At 38.1% G+C, this 27,513-nt stretch overlaps 1 protein-coding gene across 5 annotated transcripts; it reads left to right on the top strand.

The window, feature by feature from the left end:
* The first annotated feature begins 1,849 nt into the window (after positions 1 to 1,849).
* amacr (alpha-methylacyl-CoA racemase) lies at positions 1,850 to 26,193 on the top strand. Of its 5 annotated transcripts, none has more exons than XM_017407954.3 (7): positions 1,850 to 1,955; positions 3,209 to 3,263; positions 3,662 to 3,918; positions 4,014 to 4,157; positions 6,443 to 6,603; positions 22,070 to 22,256; positions 24,583 to 26,193. In XM_017407954.3, the coding sequence occupies exons 3-7, from the start codon at positions 3,672 to 3,674 to the stop codon at positions 24,990 to 24,992; spliced, it is 1,149 nt and encodes a 382-aa protein (XP_017263443.1). In that variant the 5' UTR covers positions 1,850 to 1,955; positions 3,209 to 3,263; positions 3,662 to 3,671; the 3' UTR covers positions 24,993 to 26,193. The 5 variants fall into 5 exon arrangements, with proteins under 5 accessions (XP_017263443.1, XP_037835484.1, XP_037835481.1 ...); XM_037979556.1 differs by having other exon boundaries at positions 3,209 to 3,333; XM_037979554.1 differs by lacking the exon at positions 1,850 to 1,955 and adding an exon at positions 2,220 to 2,286.
* Positions 26,194 to 27,513: the final 1,320 nt, after the last annotated feature.

Below are 27,513 nucleotides of genomic sequence, written 5' to 3'. Positions count from 1 at the left end.
CAAATATGGGACGCCCTGAGTTCTTATCGTTAAAAGGTGATAAAACTGTAGTCGTTGTTATCGGATTAGTTATGAGTTCCCTTATAAATACCTTGTAACTATACCTTTCTTTTACTCAAGGAGAAATCTGTTAATGAAATAATGAATTGAAACAGTAAATGTCTTTCTTCTTTTTACTTATGAAAATATATTTCAAATGAAATTACCCTGAATTTAGTAAAATGAAATACCTTACATTTGTAAATAAACCATAAACACACTTGAAGAAGTGAACACAACTTAAAACAACTCAACTTACCTGTATAGCAATGTACAGTAAATAAGGAATGTGTCTTAACTCAAAACCTTACAATTAAAGTTTCCCTTTAAAGTTCAAAAATCAAACCCTCAGTGTCCATCAGTCACTTGCAGAGCATTAACAAACCAAAATCATCAAAGTCATTAGTAAATCCTAAGCTATGCCGGCTTTATAATAACTAAAATGACCAAAAAAATACCCGTTGCAGGCCTGAACGTCGCTTGTGTGCGTTGGGGCCTGGAAACTTAAACACTGGCCGCTTCACTCAATGAGCAAACAAAATAAATTGACTCTGTACCTGACTCCTTGCGTTTGAAAGTGAAGAGTAGAGCGTTCATGTGCGCACAGCGTGGACCTGTCGTGGCTCGTGGCTCTGCACGTGTCTCCTGCATGGACTCCCGCAGCACTGAATCTCTCGGTCCCCACCGTGTAGTCGATCTTGGTCGTCTTTTCCAAACGAAACCGCAACTCCTCCGGTGTCCAAACGATTCTCGTCTCCAAGTCCACAAAGAACAGCAGTCGTGTAGCTCACCAACGTGGTAGCCAACCCTCCTCGCTGTCTCTTAGCTTAGCGTGCTCTCGCGTGTGTCGCGTCAGTTTTCACAACAGTCCAAGCTGCGACTTCTTGAAAAACAGAGAAAAAGTATCCCACCGCACATAACTAAAGTCCACTGCTTTTATAAATGTCCTGGCCGAACACTTGACTGCAGCTGCCTTTCCTTAGCTAGGAAAAGTTTTTGCTTAGCATATGCTAACTGGGAGGAACAATCGAGCAGACTGTCTCCTTCACCCCCCTCCGTCGAACTCTCTCTTTTTTCCCCTCCCCTTCCAATTGCGCAACAGTTCAAAGATCAGTATCCCTAACCAAATAGAAATTAGTAAAATAATTTGGCAATTATTAAATACAGAAAGAAAATACAAAATTGTACATAACAAAGGCATTGGACATAGGAATATTACTAATGTTTGGAAATTGCTTTTTTAAACGTTTTTAAACATCTTAACCCTTTTTTAAATATTTAACCTCCACATAAATTGAAATGAATGAACCCAAACTATAACACGGGTTACATTATATCAAGTTTCATGAATGTTTCAGTAAGCTTATAGATCCCCAACACTGATCACTAAGGGTACATACATTTAACTCCAATTATTAAACTGGATAATGTTTTACAACCTCAGTTCCAACAAAGTTGTAATGTCATATAAAATGTAAATAAAAACAGAATGCACTGATGTACAATTCTTATAAACTGATATTAAACTTTATTTATAATGAAGTGTATTAAACACATCAAATGTTTAAACTATGCATTTTAAAATCTTTTTAAATGTAAAATCTATCTATCTATCTATCTATCTATCTATCTATCTATCTATCTATCTATCTATCTATCTATCTATCTATCTATCTATCTATCTATCTATCTATCTATCCATCTATCTATAACTTCATTTCCCAGAAATCTTGCAGCCAACCCGTTGACGTCACCAGGAAGTTATTTATGAATGAGGTTCGTTTTTCCTGCGTACTGGCGTAGCCCGGAAGTCGTCCGACCAGGCGGAGTTAGAGCTTTCTTTAAAAAACCGGGGTAACCATCTGCATGTTGTGGTTGCATTTGTCCCCCTCTCAAGACTTCTGAGCAAGAAACACGTAAGAGCCGGACTGATAGGAACTCGGGCGGCTATATTATACCTATTTTTGTGCTGATATCGCGTGCATCTACTTAAATTATTATTGTTTTCACTCTCTTGTTCGATGGTATACGTGAAAATGTAGAGCCATTGTCCGGTCAATAAAACATACGTTAAATAGTTGTGTTTGCTAGAGTAAATAAATGTATTTTGAGTGAGGTTGTGTGACCTTCCGCTTCATGGGGTAAACAATTCAAACGGCTCTCTTCATGCTACTTGGAGCTCGCGTGAGCCTTCAGTTTTGACAGCGAAGCCGCTGCTCTGTTGTTGCCCTTAGCTAGAACACTGAGGTAAGCTGGACTGTCAAACAGAGGTGTTATTTACTACCTTTTTATGTTTTGACACTAAAATGGTTAACCTTTGTGCAAAGGAGCCCGTTTCCTCTTACACCGTTTCCTTTTGGCATTTGGAAAAACGAAAAGAAAATCAAATGGTTGCTGTCACTTATCTCAGATTACATACCTAGGTACTTTAAGTGCTTGTTCTGCACGAGGTTTGCAGCTTTTAGATAAAATAGAAAGCAAACAAACAAAAAAATAGGGAGAGCACCTTGTCTCAGTTTAAAGTCTAAAGTTAGATAACCTTAAAACAACACAGGAGGCTCCCCCTCCTCTCCACTTTTATGTTTTGTTGCAAAAATGGAGTTGATTCAAAACTTAACTGATAATTATTAGGATTTTAGAGTATCCTCTTTATCATAGCACTATATAACAATATTTTTTTTATAATTTTTTAGAGAAAGTAATATTTATGACTAACTAATTCGTTATACATAAAGTAAAGAATTATCTTCCACAATATAACCATGTGTCTTCGGAAAGGTCAGGGTTTTAGTTTGTTTACATGTTTGTGATCAACATTATTAATAAATCTCTTTAAATAAACACCTTTTTAGCCTAACTGTTCTAATAATCATAATAATTCAAATTCACTGACAGTGTAGCATTTTTTAAAATCTCTGTACACAATTCATGGTTGTGGTCCAAGAACAATTTTTTATGTATATATTTTACTAATATACAAAAGTAAAACTTTTGATAACAATGACATGTGTGCATGTTTTGGTTTAAACAAATTAAAAACTTAAAATTTAAACAGTTCACTGTTTTTCCTTTTTAACAAATAAGTGTTATTGTATTATTAAGAGCACACGTATTTTAAAAGGATAAAAGAAAAATAATCGAATGATAATGAAACATTTCTTCTTTTTAGGTTTACTATCAAAGTGCCAGAAACGGGATTGGGTCCAAAATATATTGTGAAATCAGTAAGTTATTTAAAAACCTCCAAAACAAAACAAAAAAACAACAAAAAACACCAAAGACTCCTCACTAGAGGTAATAAAAATAGCAAGCATATCTTTTTCAAATAAAATCACTATTTTAACATTGATTTTTGACTATAGATTTAAAAATATCCATGTAACAAAGCATTTAGACTTGACATTTCTGAACGTATCTGTTCACATCCGTTTAGGCACTTTGTCAGATCATCACCATGTTTTAATGTCTCAGTCTAACATCATACAACTCACTCCTGCTGGTCAATGATAAAAAGTCAGCATACATTTCTAATAAAGTAACACATTACACCTTTGCTTTGCTGATGATGACTCAATGCTCTGTGTAAATTTAGACCTGTCTGTGTAATTTTCTGACCCTGCAGACATAAAGCCATGGCTCTGACGGGGGTAAAAGTTATCGAGCTGGCAGGTCTGGCTCCCGCTCCATTCTGCGGCATGATTCTAGCCGACTTTGGAGCCAAGGTGATCCGAGTGGACCGAACGAAGGCCCCCACTTCACTTGACACGCAAGCTCGGGGGAAACGCTCCGTGGCCATCAACCTGAAGTCACCAGAAGGCGTCACGTTGCTCAGGAGGCTTTGCGTTTGCTCCGATGTGGTGCTCGAGCCCTATCGCAAGGGTCAGACCTGTTTCTCAGAAGCAAGCCTAGAGTCGAACTAGAGAAGCAAAGATGGAGAAGTGATTCTGATGATTTACTCTCCTCTGAATGCCCAGGTGTGATGGAGAAACTGGGTCTTGGTCCAGATGAGTTGCTGGCTGAAAATCCTCGTCTGATCTACGCTCGGTTGACGGGTTACGGTCAGAGTGGGTCTTACTCCTCTGCAGCTGGACATGACATCAACTACACTGCCATGTCAGGTAATGAGTCACGCAGCTGGTCATCTTCTTAGGTAGGGTATTTGTACACTTTGCACTGAAAATGGATGCAATCAAGTATTTAGAATGATGATAAAAGATGCTAATTCATTTCTCTTATCAGAGGCAGGTGAGTTATTTTTTCCCTCCGCATGTTTTTATTCTGCATGCAAATAATTCACCTCTGGAAGTAGCAAACTCCCCCTCCCCTCCCAGCACCTGATGCTTTGAGCTGTCATTCAGTCGACAAGGGGAGAATTTCCCTATACTTGTTATGCTTGATAAGTAAGTCATCATATCATCATCATTTATTTATAAAGCGCTTAAAAACCAAAGTGCTGTACAGGTATATCAAAACTAAAAGTAAGCAATAATAATTCAAAACCATAAGAGAGGTACAAGATTGACTTAATTGGCAATGAATTCATAAAACAACAACAACAGCTGGCCTAATGTTTGCGCTCTCTGGATTTATATGCCCATTTAAAAAGATATGTTTTTAAAAGAGACTTAAAGTCATTCAAAGATCCAGCAGACCTCATAATAGGTTGGTTGTACAATTCATCCTGCGGATAATACAGTCAGAATTGGCTTGTCTTGTAAAGAAGCAACACTGTTTTGAAACAAACATTTGCAACAAGCTACAAGAGTTAGCAGGAGTTAGTCAAAAGTATGTCGTGCACAACTGATTTGGAAAACAGACACTTTAATTCAAATAAATATATGTTTTTTCCACCTATTAAACATTTATGACTGGCTGTATACCACCTTTCCTACGCCGTTAAAAAAAATGCAACCCTGCAAGCTGCGAACCAACAGTTCTGCAGAGTTTGCAAACTGCTGAATATTTATGTGGATGTTTTTGTTGGCAGGCTTTTCCAAAACAACACAAATGCTGTACAGACACATTTTATTTCATCTTAAGCATTATTTGATGTTTATAGAAACCTTTCATCTTTTATATAATTTCACATTTTAACACATCTGCTTTTGGGGAGCTGTTGAGACACGACGCGATTGTCCAAAACTGGTGCAAAAATGTGAAAAGTGTTTATAGAATGATGGTTCTGATTACTTTCGTGACATGAATGCCATTTTTCAAACACTTCACAGTTTATTTTTCACATAAAACTAAAACAGTCTAAAAACTAGTCCCTTTTTCAGGATGAAGGTTATCCTGTTCAGTTTTTTTAAAAAAACTGAAAAAGCTTCAACTTCAGTGTCATTTTATTATTTAGAGCCACTTTTGAATAGGAATAGGCATGTTTGCTATGCGTTTTGTCCTTACTGATATTTACAGGGATTATATAATACATTTCAGTTTGAGCTGAGTCCATTTAGAAACATAATACTGAAAAGTTTCAGTCTAGGTTTAAGTAAAAAAACAATTTTTTTTTTCTAATACTGCACTTATGAACTACAAAATTATAGGCTATTCAGAGTCAACCATACTGCTCTGTTAAAAGCTTCTAAATGCACCTTTTTGTTACTATAAATCCAACCACTAATGGTTTCTGACAAATCATCAGTTTGATTTCAGTGAGTTGTCCAGTTTGTCTTTCTGGGCTCTGAAATAGCCTTTTAATATTTTCACTGTAATGGATGGTAAGAGCAACCACCTCTCAGGAATGACGAGCACTCTGCTCTTTAGTCTGTGGTTAGCAGCACATGAACTGAATCTGAAAGGGCGTTAAAGGGCTGCAAATTGAAACAGATGCGCTATTTTTAAGCATCAGTGCAATCGGCAGAAAAAGTGTTGCGAGGTCATTTATCTCGTAACACTTAAAAAAAAAATGTTTGTGAGGAGATACACTGAGTTTTAAGGAAAGGAAACGACACAAAAAGGAACATTTTGATATATGTTATATCTAAGGGCTACTGAAGCTGGATGTTTGAGGCAACAATGTCATTACTGGAGTTTTTTAAAGGATGTATTTAACGTTTTAAGGCCTGTTCACCTCGTGCCGTTGTCTCTGTCCTCGAGCAGCGCTGAAAGATGAGAAGAATCTTTCTGTCACCCTAAAGTCCTTTTTGTTCAGTGTCCTCTGTGGTACCAGTGTAGTGAAAGAAGTCCCGCAGAAGTGCTGCTTTATCAATGTAAACAACACATTTATCAAACTAAATTGAAGAAAGCTTCAAACAGGTTTTATTCACTGTTATATGTAGCCCCTTGCAAATCCATTAACCTTCCAGTTTTTATGTTTTGCGTCTGAATTAATAAAGGTAGTAATGTTTCTGCTATATATTTTTAATTTTTTTTTGCTTTTGTGTATTTACTTTCAACACAGGCCTTTTATCCCGACTGGGTCGCAGCGGAGAGAAGCCCCACGCTCCTCTGAATCTTTTAGCAGACTTTGCCGGCGGTGGTCTCACTTGTGCTCTGGGAATCGTCTTAGCGCTGCTGGAGAGGACAAAGTCAGGGAGAGGACAGATCATTGACGCTAGCATGGTAAGGACTCCCGCCTCTCCGCCTTTTCATCAATATGAAATGAGTGCGCGTTTGATATGTCTTCCACTCGCGTCACCAAACTGCAGCCGCACTTTTGTTGACCGGAGTTCACTCAGCGAACCCTGCGGCAAACAGAGCTCTGTTAGAGCAGCAGTACGGAGGGTGTGACTCTGCACATATGTGTGATAAGAAATAGAAGCCGGGTAATTTAGAGAATTCAAGAGAATTGATTAGACACAGGGAAGTAGTTTCATGTCGCCTTGAGGGATTTTAGAGGAGAGGATGCATCATCTGTTTGTGTTGTAAACTGTTGACACCAACATACTGCACTGTATTCTGTGCACTGTCAGGTAATGGAGCGCTGCACTGTGCCAAAGTCCAAGTCAGTATCAACGGGACATGCTGGACTTATTGAGCAGCTTCAGGGTTTCTGAAACGTGCTGTGTGAATCATCTACAGCCAGTTTGTAGTAGCATCAAAACACCAGAGAAACCTCAAAACCGTGATTTGATTTTGAGCTGCACTTTGAGGCAGCAGTGGTTTTATGTTATTAAAGGGAAGAAACAAATATTTTACCTGTTTTTTTTTTTTTGTTTTGTTTTGTTTTGGTTTCCTCTTATGAGGTCCAGTTGTTATTTATTAAGGCATTTAGTCATCTTATCTCGCCCATTTGACTTTTTTCCGTCTCCATTTTTTTTAATGCTATCTAGACGCCTCAGCAAGAGATCACGTATCGGAAAATCTAACTTATTAGAAGAAGCGTTCCGTGTTCTTCTTATTCCGCCACCTAGGATCTGGTTTTGTTCGTTTTTGTTTGAACGTATTGATAAGCACAAAAAGTCTTCACAGTTGGACCCGTATGTAGAAAGAAATGCCGAGAGTCTGAAATCGCTGAACAGCTGCAGTGAGAGATAACAAGGCAATTAAACCAGCAAAATAATAGCGCTTGAATTTGTCTGACAACATTATGTAAAAAAAGATCTCTGCTGAAGGCAATAAAGACTTTATAGAGTCTTGTGGGAGGTGAGTTGGTGCAGGAAGACGACAGTCTCCACATAAATGTGAGGCAGCTGTCCTTGCAGAAGCGTATCACACACACAGCTGGAATACAAAGTGTAGCTTCTTACAAGCAGAAAAGGTATTTGTATTTGTGATTTTTCAAACTGTGGCCACACACTGACTTCTGATGGATTGGGACATGCTGAAGTTATCGCCATGAATCTATTTCTTGCACTAAAATCAAATACAAGAACTCTGATGCTTGCAAAATACCAGTTATTTTATTGACTTTAATCCCCTTTACTTAGTTTAGAGTTACAATTTTAAAAATTTCACAGGTTAAAAAAAAATTCTTCTTTTTGTGTTAATCCAGTCAAATGCCAGTAATTTTCCTGCATGTTTGAGGCTAAGATCACTGAAATAAATGACTGTCAGGTTGAACAGTTTAGTACAATTTGAGCAATTTGAGATTGTGCTGATTAGGGCTGCACGATATTAGGAAAATTTTATTATATTTTTTACATTTTTCTGTCATCACGGCCCTTGTATCAGTCTCCGTGCTTTAGTGTTTTAGTCCCTGTCATCAAAATCTGATCTTTATCTGATTGCCAAATATATTACTGGCATGCAGTTTGTGTCAACAGTTTGATTCTTTGTGCCACTGATTTTTCACACGTCAATATTGAGGCAACTTGTAGCCATAGTTGTGACCATATCTTTTTATTTACTTTTATGAAAATATTGGACCCAAACTGTCCAAACCATTGCATTTCCTTATTTGATGCATTTTATTGGCTGATTAATGTTGTTTCCAGCCTTTAAAATACATCACTTTGGTGCATCTCTTGTCCTCAGCTGTGGGCGCGACCTCGTTGCCATTTTGTTCAAAATTTCTAAAATTTAAATGCACTTCTCTAAGGATTCTCACGCATTTCCTGTATTTGAAGAGGCATTTGTCGTAAAACTGCAGCCAGAGAGGCTGTATCCTCATCTGTCTCTAAATGATCTTTGACATAGACGAGCAGCGCTGCTTCCTGTTCATCTTGTGCATGTTTCTGTCAGGTAAATTTGAGACGAGGCACCGTTTGTGAAGCCTGTCGTGCTGCTGTGCTGCGGATCTCTGTTCGCGCTGATTGGAACAAACGGCAGTCGTTCAGGAGACGAGACGTGATTTTAACTCGGTTTGTCGGCAGATATTCTGTATTAGCTGCTCCGGTTCCAGGAGACGGCAAACGTTTGTTTTCACTGGCTGGGAAGTGACATGTGTTACATGTTTGTGTCCCTTTTTAAAGTGTTCATCCAACACGCTGTACTGACTTTTTCATTTTATCTTATTACTTTTTTTTTCAGGGAAATGTTTGGCTGATGTTAGCTGCCTTGGAGAATTAAATTAAACTTAAATCAGGTTAAGTAGGGTAATGTGGAACGAAGGTTGTGTTTACTCAGGAGATCAGACACATCTTGTTATGTATGGAGTTTTTGCAGCCTGTTGGCTCTTTAACTAATTCCCATGGCTCTTTATTTATAATTTGTTTTTGATTCTTTGCCATGAAGGCTGCTATTCTTTTTTTTTTTTTTTTTTTTGCATCCCATTAGTATTATGCTGCACAGCACATGCCCTTCCTTGGAGACATCTCAAGAGAGCCGTGTGTGTATGTGTGTGTGTGTTTCACAAAGTTTACCGCTGGTTTGATTAATTAATTTTCAAGCTTTCTCTTTGATACAGCATGCCAAAAAACTATGGTGTCGCATGGCAGCACAAATAAGCTGTGGCATGCAAACAATGGGTCACAAACGTTGATACCTTCAACAGTTCATTGAGCTCATTTAAAGTCATCACTTGTAATAAAATGAAGAACTGGTATAGAAAATTGTGTTTTGAAAAAAACGAGTTTGCAGTAGGCTATCTTGTTAATGAAGATGAGTAAGAATTGATAATAAGAAACCAATAAAAGCAGGTAGTTATATACTTCACTCTAAAGAAGCGTCTTGTTGTGGCACTGAAAATGATTGCAATTATAAGATGTTTTGGCTTTAGGCAGGGACGACCTCTTTTACCATTCTTTAATGCTGTGGAGCTGAAGAAGTCTAACTAACTCTGCTCTGTTCATCAGTGTATTGCACTGTATTGTTTAAAAAAAAGAGGGAGAAAAATATGACTCTAGATTTTAGAATTTCATCCAAGAGTTGATGTTTTTAATTGTGGTCAAATTTCTTCCAGCCACTCATCATGGGCATGAATGTAATTTTAATTTGTTTGTATTTTTGATTGTTTTGAACTGTTCTTTTTCCAGGGTGGAAAAATTCAACATAGAACTTAAATGATTTTTAAAAACAAAAATTGGGTGCACGAGAACTTTCTGTAATCCACACAGGGTTAACATTATACATACAGGCTCGAATGGATATTATAATATAATATATTAATCAACTAACTCGTTTAAAACGTCGCGCTGAAGGTTCTAAAATGCTTAACTTGACAAGGCCTGTTCTCATTAGTGATCATGATTGTCTGCAGCCGGTAGCTTCTCGTTGTCATCATTAAAAGGATTTGTTTTACAGCACTTATTACAGTGGTGTCCAATCCTGGTCCTCAAGGGCCACTATCCTGCATGTTTTACTTGTTTCTCTGCTCCAACACACCTAATTTGAATCAATGGGTGATTAACAGGCTTCTGGAGAACAGGAAGAGGTGATTTAACCACTGAATCAGGTGTGTTGGAGCAGAGAAACAAGTAACACATGCAGGATAGTGGACCTGAGGACCAGAATTGGCTACCCCTGACCTATTAGATTGACCAAGACTCATTAGGATGCTCAGGTACTCTGGAACCACGAAGGCTCAATCCTGCCAAGGACTGGAAACTGCTGGAACACCAGTGTGACTGTCTACAGTGAAGTGAGTTTTACTTCATCATGGACTGAAATTTGCAGCCGCCCACAAGTCAAATGTCTTTTGGAGGAAGGTTTTATGGTCAGACGAGACAAAGATTGAGCTATTTATAGTTTTGAGCCTGTGTAGATTAAAGGAAATCCTCAGTAAATTCAAACTTTATCTCCCAGTTCTTGTTTTTTACAAACCACTGAAGTTGAATGTTGTATAATCATTCCACCCTGGGAATAGAGAAGTTCAAATCAAGCAATAAAAACCCCAAATTAAGATGAGATTCCTGCCCATGATGACTGTATGTAAGCTTTTGACAAAAATGTTAGTTTAACAGGCAGTACATTTAATGTGGTCAAAAAAAGGATTGTTTTATGTCTACCAACCACTCCAATTGTTACAAGTTAGTAATTATTAAAAAAAAATAATAGCCTTGAAAAGGTTCTTTGACAAGTCTGTTCAGGAGAATATTTGTACAAAGCAATCGTCTACAAATTTGCAACACATTTTAACGACAAGTTGCCATATAAGCAAAATAGATGAAGCCTTTCCCAGACTGTATTTTTGCAGATGTATGTATTGTATAATAGATGATGGTCTATATGTGTGCCCATTTCTGTTGCCCTCTCCTTTTCTCGAGGGGAAAAAAAAAAAGTCTCCAGCACAGATACAGCCTTTTTTTTTCCTTTTCCTCTGATTGTTTAGTTTGTTTGGCTCGGATGCTGTAGTCTCAACAGATGGCTGTTAATAAAGTCAGTCTCTCCAGCACAGACTTAAAAAAAGAGATCCAGCATCTTGCGCTGCAAATGTGGAAGGACATAAGCTTCCTAATGAAGCTCCGTCTGCTTGCTCCCTTCATGTGAACAGCTTCAGCATTGAATTTACAGGTAAGTCTAATGTGAACACCCACATGTGCAGTCCTTTTATTTCCTTCACAGCCGTGTCACAGTGACTCGGAGCTTCATGGTGTGGGGGGTCAGTTGGCTGTATGCCGTTCTCACTCCATAATTTAAGTTTTTATTCGAACAGCTGAACATGAGGTGCATTCTGAACCCAAGTCCTGTGGACTGAACATTTGGCTGACCATGAGTAATTATGTTTGGTTCCAAAAAAACAAAAAAGACAAACAGCAACTGCAGCAACATATTATTTTTGGTGCTCTTGGATGATGGCTTAAGGGACATTTCATCTGTAGACGGAAAAATGTTTTCAGTTATCTGGCAGCAAAATCTGGAAACAAACACTGCACCGGCTGTGAAAGAAGTGACAATGAATAGAGGATGGCCTTCATAAGCAAGAGATTAAGAAATAATAGTAACATTTGTACAACACTTTTCTTAAAGTTACAAAGTGCTTCAGACTTGAGGCAAGTTCAGACTCTTGAATGTTTCCCATAATGTCCATCTATCCAAACATCCATTTTTTTTACCCACTTTTTCCACTTTTTGGGATTGTGGGGCAGGCAGTGTCCATCTCCAGCAGTCACTGTTCGAGAGGCGGGGGACACCCGGAGGTCCTTTTAAAGAGACACATAGAGACAAACAAGACAAACGGCCATTTTAAAGTTGGCAATCAAACATGTTTTTGGTCAGTGAGAGGAAACCCATGCATGTGTGGATAAAAACTCCACACAGAAAGGCCGGTAAGTGAACCTGCGACCTTCTTGCTGTGAGGCGACGGGGCTAACCGCCGCACTGCTGTTCCGCCTTCACCATAACAATAAAAGTAAACTTAAAAAAAAAAAAGACATTGACAAAGGTTTTCTTGAAGGAAGAAGTTTTATGTTTGGTTTTGAAGGCAGACAGAGAATTGAAGTGTTCAAGTCCTGCGGGCTTCATAAAAAGGGGTTTTATTTATAAAAAGCCTGTAATGGAGAAAGCCAGGTCTCCATTCTGAACAAACTGGATTAGGAGGGCACATGACATGTACAGGAATTTTACAAGAAGGCCATTTAAGGTGAGAAAAAAAGATGAATGAGAAATTCACTCCCTGAAGAGACACCAGCCAATGATTTTGTCACGGTCTTTACAGTCCTATTACCAAATCTATTAAAGGCTTTGCCTATCTTGACAGATCGCCAGACCTTTTGCCTTTTATGCTAATCTAAAATCATCTTACGCTGAGAAGAGACAGAGTTGAAAATGACGTTATTAGTAAACTCCCGAGATGGTAGCACTCAGAACATGTTGAGGATCGATCAGCAACTACTGCACCTAAGTTTAGCTCAGTATCTGTAACACTGGCTGAGTTATAGCTGTTTTTGGCCAATATTAATGACCTGTGGCAGCCATCTTGATTGGGATTGAAAAATTAGTCACTTGTAGATGTACATCCAGCAATGACTTTCTGAGAATGTCATTAATATCTAGTGATTCATGAGATATCCTGCTAATATATTAAACACACACAGATACCCGAGCAAAAACAGTATCACCTCTAGCCTTTAAGAACAGGCTATCAAAATCAGCAAATTGTTCTCAGGAGAACCGTGTGTGCAACTCTGCCTAACTGACTGTTAGGATCCTCACCAGAGTGGGACTTATTAAGTACTGTAAATACAAATGTTTGCTTTAGGTCCTTTTTTTGTTACCTTTAAAGTGCAAAAGATGGAAAATAAATGTAATCTTGCTTAAAATGAATGAGGTGTTTCATCCTTAAATCTACACCTTTTTTTTAAAAATCAGGTCATCTCCTCGCTTGGCTTTTTTTCACGTAAACAGAAAATTTGACCAGGGGTGTCAAAACTGTGATTGCGTCTTAGCAGACACTCATTTTTGACATTTGCTGGCGCAGTGATTTAAAGTTCGCCTGCAGGCTTTGAGGGAGGGAGACAGAAGGTGGTGTGAATAGATGGTGGAGGGGGTGTAGACACAGACACATTAGGGCCAACGCTTCTGCTGGTGCCTTTACGTTTTTCTATAGTTCATAACCTCCAAGTGGCTTTAATGGAATGTAAATGTAGAAAATGTGTGAATGAATGCTTGTTCTGCTCGTATTATTCAAACTCAGCTCAGTGTTTTGTAATCAAAACTGTTGTTTTAGATTAAATTGCAATGATTGGAACTGGAGTAAGCTTGTGTGTTTGTGTGTGTGTGTGTCTGTCTGTGCGGCAAGAAAGAACTTTTAATCATTTTAGCTGCGTCATGTCCTAGCAGCTCATTATTGCAAACTTTTTAGCTCTGGTGATAATCAAACTTCCATCTTTTGTTTTCCTCCTTTTTTTTTTTTTTTTTTTAAACATTTTCAAAATTCCAAACAAAGCTTCTGTCATTTCCATTTTCTTCCGTTACTAGTTTCAGCATGGTGAAACAAATCTACAGCATTATTAATATTGAGCGGATTAACTAAATATTAATCTATGGACACTCGCTGCATTGCCAAACTGCTGTTCTGCTGTGATAAAGACCTGAAGTTGTAACCGCAGCTTTATCAGACCACTTACATCCAAATACTTTAAGTTAGAGGATGATTGGGCTGTAATTTTGGCTGCACTTACATGTACAACTCACACAACAACACTGTTCATTATGTAGAGGTCGTGAAGTGGTTCTCAACTGGTCTGGCTTTAGTACCCACCATCACCCCCTTAATAACCAGTAAAATGTTCAACTTCTCTAATTTATTGAACAAAAAGATGGTGCAGTTTGAACCTGAAATAGTGGAATACATTACTATGCACAAGCTGATGACCCACCCACTGAATAAATAACAATGTCTTATTAAAACAGTTCACTCACTTATCCAAGCATTTACCATAAGGCTGACATAACAATCAGAATGTTGATTTTTTTTTTTTAATAACACTTTTTTTTACCCAGGCAAAGACTCGTGACCCACTGAGAATGAGCCCACAGTCCACTTTTGGCTCACGACCCACCAGTTGAGAATCACAGATTTAGAAACCTGGTTGGTGTGTCACTGTGCACACAATCCTTTGAGTGTTGGAAAGAGGAAAAATAAAAATAAAAGCTCTGATTAAAGAAGGAATGCACATCCCCCGCTGCCACTAGAGTTTTAGACTAAAATCATGTTACGCTGAGAGACGACAGGTTTATAGCCATTTTATTCAAATATTAAAAATAAACAGATGTGCATTCTCATGCAGTATCACAAGATGTAGCACTCAGAGTGTATGTCATGAATAACTCCCACGGCACGTTTTAGCTCGATATCTGTAAAACTCACAGAGTTATAGGCATTTTTTGTTGTTTGTAGTTGAGTTGGCTGTGGCAGCCGCTGTCATTCGAGTTGACTTCAAAAGTTAATCAGCTGTAGATGTACAACCAATGATTACTTTCTACAGGCTTTAATAAAGGTTGTCCAGTGTTTCGCAGAGTGTTTTGCGAACACACAGACCTGGGCAGAAACACAACTGTCCACCTTTGCCTTTGGGCAGCGGGCTTTAACGAACGGCGTCAATCACCAGCCAAGTAATAAGTTCATTTCTAACCTTCATGAGTCTCACTGCCATCCAAGTTCTTTTAATTAAACTAATTGATTTATTTATTTGAGTTTAATTTTAATTCAAATTTTCTATTTATTTTTTTTCTTTTTAAATGACGAATTGGTTTTAACTTTTTAATTTACTAACCTTTCTTATTCTGGGAAAGCAAACCCTGACAGGTAACCTTATTTTGTTAAGGCCAGCTTCAAACAAGCTACAGATATTTTAGCTTGGAAAAGAAACGCTGAAGCAAAAAGCCGCAGAATAGGTTTTAATAAATTAACTCTGTATGCTTGTGCTGTAGGAATTCTTTGCTCCAAGGAAATGATTGATTGTAAATATGTAATTGTGGAAATAAATAAACCACCTGTTAAAGTGTTTTATGTTTCCTGCAACATAAATTGTATTTTTAGCTGCTTTCTTGGATTTAATTCCAAGGAGAAAAATGCAGTCATGAACCAATTCACCGTCTCGTTGGACTGAAACGTGTTCATTTACTGTAAATGGAGCGCTGACACTTAAATCTAAGCTTGAGTGAAGGCAGATCTCCCTCATAATGCAGGAACAGCTGGTGAGGACTTCTTTTGTCAGAATTATTATGAGCTGCACAAAATCACAGACAGTAAATGCACACCATCTGCTTCAGATCTGTCATCTGAGACACATCAGGGCTGAACTTTTATTTTTTTTGTCTTTGGCATTTTTCATCTTCCAAAGATGTGACATTACTTTCATGTCATAATTCTTTATGTTCAACCTCCTAATCTAAACCGCTTATTTTGTTGATGGTTCGAAGGAATGGAGCCAATGGAGTCAAATTACCTGGTTTAATGCTGCGAACGATTCATTTTAAACTGACAATCTGTCCGGCGACATACAATATCGCTGTTCGCACCTGGAATCAACCAGCTCTATAATATGTAATTGATAAGCTAATTTCATATTCTACCCTCAGGGTCACTTAGCCTTACTTCACACAGTCTTTTCAAACCCAAAGTGAGTTACGTTCTCCATGGATACCCCCTGGCTCCGGAGCAGTCTCTCATCCCAGATTAATTCCTGTCACATGAATGACAATTTCAAATCAACTCTGAACATTCATCCATTTTCTACAGCTTTTAGTTCAGCCTCAGGCTCCCTTGAGTTTTATACCAACTCTACTTTCAATTTGGCTTTTAGATACTTTTATTAGGTGTGGATATTGTTTTATCACCAACGTTTTGCTTGCTGAGGAATTTCTTGAGTCATTGTCCTTTGTGTTGTTTTATCTAGTTAAATATGACATCCCTTGAATTACTGTATAGCAAATCTTGATTAATCTGAAGTTGTTTTTTTACCATCTCACAACAAGGGTCTTAAACTCAGTCATTTAGATCATATTCAGAGGGCCTAAGCAACACTGAAGAATTACCTACTTCAACAATGTCTTCTCTATAAGATGAAGGTTATAGTCATTATTTCAATTCCATTTCCAGCAGTTTGGAAAGCAGGAAAATCTGATGAAACCGCCAGCATGCTACTCTGCATTTTATTTTGAGCCTGTATCGTGGCTCTTTTTTTTTATACAAACGACTGCCTTCAGGGTGCAAATTGCCAAATTTTCACACTGCCAGATGCAGTTTGGTTTCAGGGTAGATTACATGTAATTAGCCATGTTTACATTTGTTAATAAAATGCGTCTTGAGTGATCCGATGACAAGTGGACAGCTCCTAGTGTGTAATTTGTCAGTCAGTTTCAAAAAGCATCTCTAGTGCCCGCTTGTGATTGGATGTTGCGTCTTTTTTCTATATGCAAATGTCCACTTTATAGTCTGATATCATCCACAACAAACAACAAGCATGACAAAAAAATCTTCTAATCTTTCTGAAAAGGCCTGACTTTAACTTTGTGATCTGAGCCATCTTACTACTGATTGCTGTCAGCATGTTTTACATTTACTTGAGTCACATAGAAATATTGATTAAAGATATTACAGCCATATCAGGACACGTTGTAGCAGATGCTATATAAGAGAAGGAAAGAAGCACACAACATGACATTATTGATTTTTATGTTGATGATCTCTGTGTGAGCCATCATCACTGAAACATACAGCATCTCAGCATGTCTCCAAATGCAGGCAGATAATATACATCTCTTCATACTATTGATTTATACTGATCTATTTGAAAACAATTTTTTGGTCATATAAAAAAATGTCACCTACAGTGAGTTACAGAAGTCCTCAGCGTCTATGGCATTCTTTTTATTTAGTTGTCTTACAACCTGCCAATGGCATTATGGTTGGAGTGTGTCTTTGAATTTTCATTGTTAAAAACTGAACCACCACTTTGGAGGTGCAAAAATGTATTTATTTTTTATTTTTTTACTCTGAAACAAACAAGAAATAAATCCTGAGCATACATAACCTCTGTCCCAACCTCAAATCTCTGGAAGACTCAAACAGTTTCTCCTGATTTTTCACTCCGTCTATCTTTCCTTCAGCTTTGGCCAGTTTGTCAGTTCGTGCTGATTTAAAAAAAAAAAAAAAAAAAGAAACATCCCCAAAGCATGATGCTGCCACCACCATGCCTCACTATGGGAATGGTGTTTTTAGCATGATGAGAGGTGTTAGGTTTACTCCCATCTCTTCAGAAGAGCTGCCCTGTCTTTGCCCTCCTGGATGTTCCACTGCTCAGTGTCCTCCTTGTCCAGTCTGTGAGTTCTGGAGGACGACGTTCTCCTGACAGGTTTCCTGTGGTTTATTTAGTAATAATAAACTTAATGTTGTTCCGAGAACATTCAGGGTTTGGGATATTTTTTAATGGTCCAACCCTGTACTCTTCTTACTGTAATAAGCTGTGTGGAAAGTTCCTTGGTCTTCATGCTGTCTCTTCCTTGGTGGTAGTTCTTACTACTTGAACTCTGCGGGCTATCAGAACAGGTGTAAATATACTGAGATCACATAAGTCTTAAACTGTTCATGCATGGACGTTATTTAACTAATTGCTTTTTGATGGTAATGTTGGAGCTTTAAAGCAGAGGATGAAGGCATTCACCACTGTTCAGGTTTATATTTTGCAAAATTCTTTTTTGATGAAACAATTTTCCCCCCATTTACCTTCATTAATCTGGAGTATTTTCTGTGGGTCCTTTTACATACTTGATATTTAATTGTCGCTTGTTTTCTGACATTATCAGCTGAGTTCAAAATGATCCAGATATTTTTATCCTTCTCAGTTTTATTTATTCTGCTCTCGTTTTAAATTATTTTCTTTTTCATAAGGAGACAGGGGACAGTTAGCTCATCATCTTAGTGTCGTACATTAGGTTCAAAAGTTTTTCAACAAAATGAAGGATGAAACAAGAATCTCAACTGCTCTATTTTTTCTGAGGTAGAAAAAAAATCTACAAGCTGTTTAACCCTTGGATGCATGAGCCACCAATACCGTCACTCTTCCATGAGTGGGGTCAAAAATGACCCCAATTAGAGTCTATGGGTTTTTGCAATGAATTTAAAAGATGTCTTTAATTTTTGTTTAAGGGTATTATATTTATTATATTTGGGTCAACAAAACACTGATTTTACATTTAACTTGCTTATTCATAACTTTTTGTAACATTTTTTTTCACAAGAAATAACATCAAAAATCTGTCTGGAGGACAAAAAGACAATAAACATACATGAGACCAGAACACCGTTCACTCACATGTGCCCACACAAACATCATTTTTCTGTTTACTGTGTGCAGTTGTCACAAACTATTTACTTTTGGCTGTGACCATTACACACACTAGGGTACTGCATTTCCAACACCAATTGGTGGCTTTGCGATTTTTGTTTCTTGGACACATCTGGCACCTCTTTTATCTTCTGTTGGCTTTCTGTGCCTCTCTCCTGTTGCTGGTTTGCAACTTTTGTTACTCCACACCTTCCCACTGCTTCAGTGATGTAGGTTGGTAGATTTGGGGTACCTTCCAATTGACTTTTCATGTGAGGAGTCACAAGCTCCTTTGAGAGCATTGTGAGGAAATGTCGCAGATTACTATCAGTGATAAACAGCTTCAATGCATCTACTGGAGAGATGGTGCTAAACCCAGGTGCAGGTCCTGACCAACTTCTCAGTAAATTATGGCTTGGTATTTTAGCCTGAGTGAGAGGTCACTCTGCCCAGTAAGAGCTCTTGCGACTCATTCTGTTGGACACAAAATGCATTTCCTTTTCTGAGGACTCAGAGGACTTCTCTGTGTCCGACTGATCTTGTTCAGCAGGGACAGGTTAGTTCCCTGACATGTCCAGGTGGACAATAATCTGTATCCTCTACATTTGAGATGTCAGATCCTGAATCAAGCCCACCGATGGACTCTTCATCCCATCTGTTCAGGATCATATATCGAGCAAGGTCTTCAGGTATCCTAGCTGGCCTCCAAGTAGCCATGATATTCTAGATGAGAAAACATAAAACAGACTATGTTTGAATGACACACAAAACTATAAATCAACATTGAGCTGTCTAAGTAAATGTCTGTGCCTTTATATGTAAGTAAAGGCACAGACATGCATTTGTGTACATACGCACACACACCAATCAATATTCAGTAATCATATAATAGGTTACCTAACAAGTTAGCTTTTGTTACAAGGAATTATGAATACAGTGAGTCTCTACACAACAAATACAGTAATATCAGCTGGCTTACTAAACTAGTGTAATGTTAGCTAGCTTAGTTAGCCAGCTAACAGAGTACTAACATTACTACTACATTTTTTTGTAGTTAGCTAACTAGTATCTACTTTGTTGACCAACATGATACTCTATCACAGACAAGTCAAGGAGCTGATAAATGAAGAAAATACTTACATGTATGCTTCTGTGTCAAACTGACCTCCTGGTGGTGAGACTGCAGGCATCAGATGTGTAAATGGGACAGAAAATGTATCCTGACAGTCACAGTTGATAAAAATCAAAGATTCCCAAAGCAAACCCTTGAGATTCTATAGAAAATGCTTGGGGTCATTTTTGACCCCACTTATGAAAAACTGGGGTAGTGACACAAAAACTGCAATTTCTTAAAATGTATAAAAAAATTTAAAAATTCAAATGGCTTCAAGTCACAAACATGTTTTATGAGGAATACCTGTAATATGGTAGTGTAAAAACTTTTAATTTCAGAGATTTTGAAAAATAACAACCCTCGGGGTCATTTTTGACCCCACTTATGCATCCAAGGGTTAAAGTAATTCAGTGTTTTGATACAATGTGTGGTAACGATTTGTTTGAATTCAGAGGCATTTTAAAGACAAAAAGCACGAGTTGTAATCATTTTTAACATTACTATATCAAAAAACAGTGTGTCAGCTTTGGATATGCATCTGGCTCCATTTCATGCAAATCGTGTTTTTTTGTACCTGTCTGCCCTCCAGCTGCTTCACAGAAACAACACTTGCCTCATGGTGTGTTACAAAAAACACTTTCGTTTTTTCTTTCCTCCTAAAATAAACTCTCTTCCAGTTTTTGTCATCAGTCTACAGCGGGCAGACACAGTTGGTGATTGGCTTTGAATGTAGTGAAGCTTTTAAGTGTTTTTCTCACAAAACTGAGCCAAGAGTCCGCCTTGGATCCACACGGACCAGGTGGATACTGTCAAAACTCCAGCATGCAGACGTTTTTTGTTTGTTTGTTTGTTTTTGCCAAATCACGTTAAAATGTCACAGTATAAAAGTATTTGGCGTACAACTTCTGCTGCAGCCAAGCGTCCAGAAAAGCCTTATTTCGCTGTTCATGTTCGAACACTGACGGGAGCATCAATCTGTAACACTAGTCGCCTTTTCCTCACAGACATTTCAAAGTGTAGACTGAACACAGAGGGGGAACATACAAGTGGCTGCAGAGTAACTAGCCATGAGTGACAGGATTTAACATAATTACAGGGAATGAAAGGGCAGCATTGAGGCTCTCATCGTATTCATTATTTTATCATTAGTTTGAAATGATGCTTTCACGCCCCCTGCAGCCATATTAATTGTATTTTAATGGACGGTCAGCTGGAATAAACAGTATGGAAGATGCAAGAACGTATGAATGCAAACTGAATTAATTCCTTTTTTTTTTTTTACATATTGATGTTCGGGTTGTCTCATTTCTTTCTTGTTGAGAAATGCATTTTTCATGAACAAAGACCATCAAAAGAGTTCTTGTTCTCTGTGTTATCCCAGCTTTCACACAGACCTAGTATTTCATGCATGAGTTTTTTTTTTTTTTTGGCAGGGGGCGCTGGTGCAGAATAATTGTGAATGCATTGAAACCATGCCCAGTGACAGAGTGGCCTTCTATTTTTCTGTCGTTTCTCTCCTCATAAAGCAGCAGCTTGACAAAGAATACGCTGCATTCTGAAGTTTACAAATGCTTTCAAGTTTTTTTCCCTTTTCCATGTTTCAGTAACTTTTATTTCTTTTTTTCTTTCTTGAATCTACACAGTGTTTTACGAGGACAAATCAAAAATTGGATTCAGTACTGTTTATTTTATTGAACAATAAAAAAAACATTTGAACTGTGTGCTTGCAGAACATTGTGTTATCGCCCACCACCAAAAGCAAAGGTGTTTAGGTTCTTTCTTGTGTGTGTTTATGGTCATTTGTCTGTAGCTTTAGCAACATATTTCATGAACCACTGGGCAGATTTAGTGAAACATTCAGAAAGTAATAAAAAAAAATAAGTCATTAAGTTTTGGAGTCAGTCGAACTTAAGATGGCTGCCACCTTTAATCAAACTTAGCCAACACAAACATGGCTTTAACTCAGTCTGTTTTACAGGTATCAAGCTAAAGTTTGGTGTGGTGGTAACTTAGTCATCTTCAACACTTGCACAGATCACCTAGGATCTCACTCCGTTCCTTCTCAACATCAATCTTAGTTTAAATCTCTGGCATGAAAGGCAGCAGGTGATACACATTCCTTCAAGGATTGCTAGACCTTTAATACATTTCTGTTAGCTTCTCTGGGAAGATTTTGCAGGTCTGCTCGTTTGTATGGATGGAATGTTTTATTGATTGTGCTCGATACCTTTTTCATCATTTAAACCAGCCCTATGTATGTGCCAGGAAACGTGCTGAAATTGAAGAATGTCCTTGTCATTGTCTCCTGTTTTGTTATCTTCAGGTGGAGGGAGCTGCATATACGGGTTCGTTTGTATGGAAATCTCAGAGTATTGGTCTGTGGAACCGTGGTAGAGGAGAGAGCTTGTTGGACGGTGGAGCACCCTTCTACGACACCTATGAGACTTTGGACGGAAAATACATGGCTGTGGGTGCCATTGAACCGCAATTCTATGAACAGCTACTGAAGGGTTTGTAGCATGTACAGTACTTTGAATCAACTTTGTCTTGCTTCCAGAGAGCCAGACTTCACCTGAAACTAGTCTTGATTGCCATTTCTTTAGATCCTCTGAAAATCTTTCCTTTTTTTTCTTAGTATTATAATTTTTTTTATATACTTTAGCTGATTTTTCATTCATTTTCTGTCCAGTTCCTTTACCTCACCATGACAGCCTATTGTGCAGTTTGTGCAAAATGAAGGACAAAAGAAGGACTGTAGGGCTTCTTCAAGAAACACGTAAAACTGCAGCAAAGACCTGACGCAAGAGCTGAGAGAGAACTCAGTTTATCATCGTTTAAAAGTCGTTCCCAAACTTTTCAGCTTTTGACCCACTCAAAAAACATTGTCTGACACTTTCAGCTCCAACTATCTATAGATAAAGTTTAAAAGCATTGATAGTAGCTTTAATATAACAGAAAGTATCAACAATTGTTACATATTCTTTTTTTTTTTCCCTGCATTTATGATTATCATGTTTGTCTCTTGTAACAATTATGATAAACTGCAAAAAAGCAATCATTTTAAAATGTAATTAGATTTTGGGTAATCCTTTCAAGACCCTCTACTAAGTGTTTAATGACTCATAGTGGGGTCCCAACGCCAACTTTGGGAACCATTGATCGACTGTATGTCAAGTTTTCAGCTAACAGCTCTTTGGGAATTGCATCGTTGGTCCAAAAATACTATTTTTTTCTTTTTTTCATACTTGTGTTATTCTTGGCAATTTTAATAGACTGAACTAATGGAGAAAAATGGAGAGAAAATTGTTTTTTTCTTGTGACAGACTGCTGGTAAAAGGTCCTAAAGATCAGATTTAAAATAGGTACTGGTTTATCACTTGAATTTAGCAATCATTTAATGGCTGAATGATTCATAGGCCAGTGTTAAGTGAGTCAACAAGCAAAAAAACAAAAACAACAATCTTCTGAAATTAGCAAATGCAAATCACAGAACCAACACAGAGACACGTGATGTGACAGAACCACACGTTCAAACACTCACTAAAGGGCAATTTAGAATTACTAGTTAACCTAACACGCATGATGTTGTTCTGTGGGAGGAAACTGAAGTACCAGAGAAAACCCACACATGCACAGGGAGAACATCCAAACCTCACACAGAAAGGTCCAAGCTGACTTGATAACTTACAACCTCCTTTCTGTGAAGCAAATACTTAACTTTCACTTTAAACACACCCTTCAAAGGCAAAAATACACTTTAGCTACGCCTGACAGTTTTTAATTATTGACAGCTCAATAGTCCTTCCCTCCCCTCAGGTTGAGAGTCTGTGTGACATCCTCGACAGCAGTGAAATAATTCTGTCTGCATATTTCCACCTCTGTACCATTAACTGCCTCTGCTCATCCCTCAAACTAAGCAGTACAGCTGCTCTGGTCCATACGCTGATCCCGTCACATCTGGATTACTGTAACATCCTTCTCTTTGACTCTTCTACAAGAGTTGCTTCATAAGTTTGACTCAGTCCAGAGCTCTACTGCATGTATTATAACGAGAACCCCCCTCCTCCTTTAACCACTCCATTCCTGCTCTTTCGCAGCATCAGTGGCCACCTATTAAATCTCACATTGGTTATAAAAGTCTACCTCTCACTTTTAAGGTCACTCACAGTCTCACTCCTCAGTTCCTCAGTTTCTTTCTGATCTTTTACACACGACCGCACCCACCTGTACTCCTCGGTCTTCATCTTCGATTAACCTTACTGCTCCCTGTGCCCCCAGTATCTGGAATCCACTTCCGCCTGAGACCCATAACCCTGACTCACTTCAGTTTTAAACTCTGTCTTAAAACACACCTGTTCACACTCTGATCATTTTCAACTTTTGTTGGTTTAATTTCTTTTAAAACTGTTTCATAATGTATTCCTTTAGTTCTATATGTTTTGTTTTTCTTGTTGTACTTTGGTTACATAATGCTCTTATGTTCATGATGTCTGGGGTGTTTTGAAAGGCGCCTATAAATAAAATGAGCTATTATTATTATTACAAGAGAAGTGGATGGACAAGAATTTACAGGAAAAGAAAAAATGCTTTATGAAACATGAGCGGCTCTTTTGATATTCACCAACATATTTCTACTGAAGCAAAGACAATTTCATTTTTGATCTCTGCTTTCAGATGTTTTTACTTTTCTGTTTTTTTGTCATTTTCAGATTTATATTTCAGGAAAAGAGATCTTAATCTTAATGTTTTTTTTATCTAGTTAAATAAAGGTAATAAATGTATGTTTTCTTCTTCATTGGCTTACATCAGTTTTTTTCCCCCCCTCCATCCTCCCAGGCTTGGAGCTAGATGCTGGAGAGTTGCCTCCTCAGTTGAGCTTCAGTGATTGGCCGGAGCTGAGACGGATCTTCACAGAGCGTTTCGCCTCAAAGACCCAGGCGGACTGGTCGGAGACTTTCGATGGGACTGATGCTTGCGTCACACCTGTGTTGTCTTTCGACCAGGTGAGCTCGCACCCTCACAACCGGGAAAGATGCTCTTTCATGAAGAACTCCAGCGGAGAAGAGTTCCCCCGGCCGGCTCCGGTTCTGTCTCGGACTCCCGCCGAGCCTTGCCTCACTTCTGATCCTGTTGTCGGAGAACACACGATCGAGGTCCTGCGGGAATACGGCTTTACTTCAGCAGAGATAGACAAGATGTTATCGACCGGGGTTGTAGAGCGTAATGCTGCCAAGGCAAAACTATAAAAAAGAATAAATAAATCAATATATTTGAGGGACAAATTTACAGATAAATGCAGAGCTGGTTTTAGTAATTTAATAATGAGATTCACCTTTCTAATCATGTATATTGATTGCAAGAATCTAAAGAAAATTAAGGAAGTGTGTCCTTTTTCCCTTTTGAGTTAGAAAGTCAAATTAAAAAACATCAAATACTTCTGTATCTAATACATTTGCATCCATTGTTTCAGACAGAAGAACTTAGTAAAAACACACTTCTGATGTTGGTGGGGCTAAAGGTCATCCTCCGCTTCCTCAGGTTACATTTCAGGTTTCTTTTTTGATTGTAAAAGCTTAATTCATCAGCTGCGGCACCTTTTTTATTGCCTCCGCTGCCTTTTGTGTAAGCTTATGTGAAATAATTTAGGAAAGCTCAGCTACTCTTTAAATCACACCATCCTGATGGGTACTCGTATGCTGCTCACGGTAAAACCCTGCCAAAAGAGGTTTGTGTTGCAACAAAAGCTGAAAGATCATCGTGCATCACAAATATAAGTAAATCGACTCGTTGTTGAGTCTCTGAGGTTGTCATCCTAATGCCTAAAGTCCACCCTGTAATATTCATTATTGTCTAAATAACCACTTGGTGACAGGTCATTTTTAAGGTGCATGACATGAGGCTTTTCAGTAGGTTTGTGTGACATTTCACTCAGAATCAACAGGCCTGCAGCAACACACACCGTCCGTCCTGCTAAACTGTGAGGCTTTAAAAGCATCTAAACAGTTTTTTGTACAGATTCAGAGAGTTGGATAATTACTTCAGTTATTTCTTTTCTTTTCTGGGTTAGTATTTGTTCCGTAAATGATATATATACTGTATAAAACAGTGTTGATATTGCTGTGAGCTATTAAAAATCCTGTGAACTTGTAATGGAAAATGGTTTCTGTCCTTTATAACAGAAGTGATTTAGTTTTGAAGGCTTGTAATGATCCCAGTAGAGCCATGTTCATCAAATGTTTTACCATTTCGTGGATTTAGACTTTCTTTGTGCACTCATTTGAATATTAGTTTTCTGTTGTTGGTACTTTTCATTTGTTTTGACTGATGACGGTTTTAATCAAATCACTCTCTGAGCTAATGAACTGCAATTAAATTTCATAATTGGATTTCTGTTATTCGAGACCAGAAACTTGAAATTGTCCAAATAAAAACAACAAAACTATGAAACTCTTTTGTAGCTTAATTAGAGAAACCTAAACAGGACTGTCACCTTTCTTTGTATTATGTCAGATCATTTTAGTGGTGTTTTGGTTTATTGCAAAAACCGACTTACTGCAGTGATTACCAAGTTTTTAAATCATGTTAGAGGTCACTTTAAAAGGGAATAACTTTTATTTATTTATTTATTTTGTTGATGAAAAACAGAACAACATTAATAATGGAAAGAAAAGCATTAAAAAGAGGGGAAGAATAATAATTCACAGAGAGGAGCACTGGACAATCTTGCCAAGCATTCTCATTATAGTCTGTGCTTTTAAAGCTCCGATGTTCAGTGCTGGAGCCCCACAGGAGACTTGTTCTGATCAGCCGTAACAATATGACCACTGACAGACGAAGTAAACAACATCAATTGCTTTCTTACGGTAGAGCCTGTCTGTGTTTGGGTATATTAGGCGGCATGTGAGCTTTTTTTTTTTTTTTTCTAGAAGTTTTAAAAGCAGGAAGAGTATCCAAAGCTTTGTCACTTCAACAAAATTATGGATTGACATTTGTGTCATAGAATATTTGTGGGATATTTGCGGTCTCTCTAGCGGCCGTGGTCCAAAGAAGGAAGACTGGTCATCCAACACCAAGGCTCACTGATGCTTGTGCAGTGGAAAAACTGACGTGTTTTCTGATGCAATAAAAAAAAAAAAAAAAGCTGTCATAGCTCAAATTGGTGACAAAGTTCGTGCCGGTGTCAGAACAAACAGTGAATCAGTTTTGTTGTGGACGGGGACTGAGTAGGCACAGATCTCAAATGGGGCTCGCACTCTGAGCATCACAACTGGACCACAGAGCGGCAGATGAAGGCGGTCTTGTTTGATTAGGGGCCATTCACGTTACGCTGTTAGAAACAAACCACCTGCCTAAACACAGCTGTTGACCACTCTTTTACAGAAACAATACTCTCGTGAGAGCCTCTAACAGTAGGGTTATGTGCCTTAACGCACTGCACAAAAAAATGGGCTGGGAAGTGGTTTTAGTTGCACAACAAACTGTTTTAGGGGGCGGTTTGGCTTCCAAGTTCTCCAGATCTCCATTCAGTCAGGTATCTGGGGGGGGGTTCAGACAAACAAGCCCCACCTCACAATATAAAGCTCTTAAAGAATCAGTTGACGTGTTAGTGTCAGATACTACAGCTGACTTTGTTTTTGGTGGAGTTCATGCCTAAAGATACTCAATAAGATGCTGCAAATCCTAATCCTATGGCTGATCTGTGTAGTTTTGCAACTTCTGCAACTTTAAGAAATGATTTCCCCCTTTGATTATCAAAAGTCTTCCAAT

This window comes from Kryptolebias marmoratus, linkage group LG14 (assembly GCF_001649575.2).
Source record: "Kryptolebias marmoratus isolate JLee-2015 linkage group LG14, ASM164957v2, whole genome shotgun sequence".
NCBI lineage: Eukaryota > Metazoa > Chordata > Actinopteri > Cyprinodontiformes > Rivulidae > Kryptolebias > Kryptolebias marmoratus.
The sequence above is the reverse complement of the archived record's forward strand: the minus strand, read 5'-3'. Positions and strand labels throughout refer to the sequence as shown.

Bases quoted from the DNA above. Each gene is read 5' to 3' on its own strand.
- amacr (XM_017407954.3), top strand. From the start codon at position 3,672: ATGGCTCTGACGGGGGTAAAAGTTATCGAGCTGGCAGGTCTGGCTCCC. The intron at 3,919-4,013 runs GTCAGACCTGTT...CTGAATGCCCAG, and splicing joins GCTCGAGCCCTATCGCAAGG to GTGTGATGGAGAAACTGGGT. The intron at 6,604-22,069 runs GTAAGGACTCCC...TGTTATCTTCAG, and splicing joins AGATCATTGACGCTAGCATG to GTGGAGGGAGCTGCATATAC.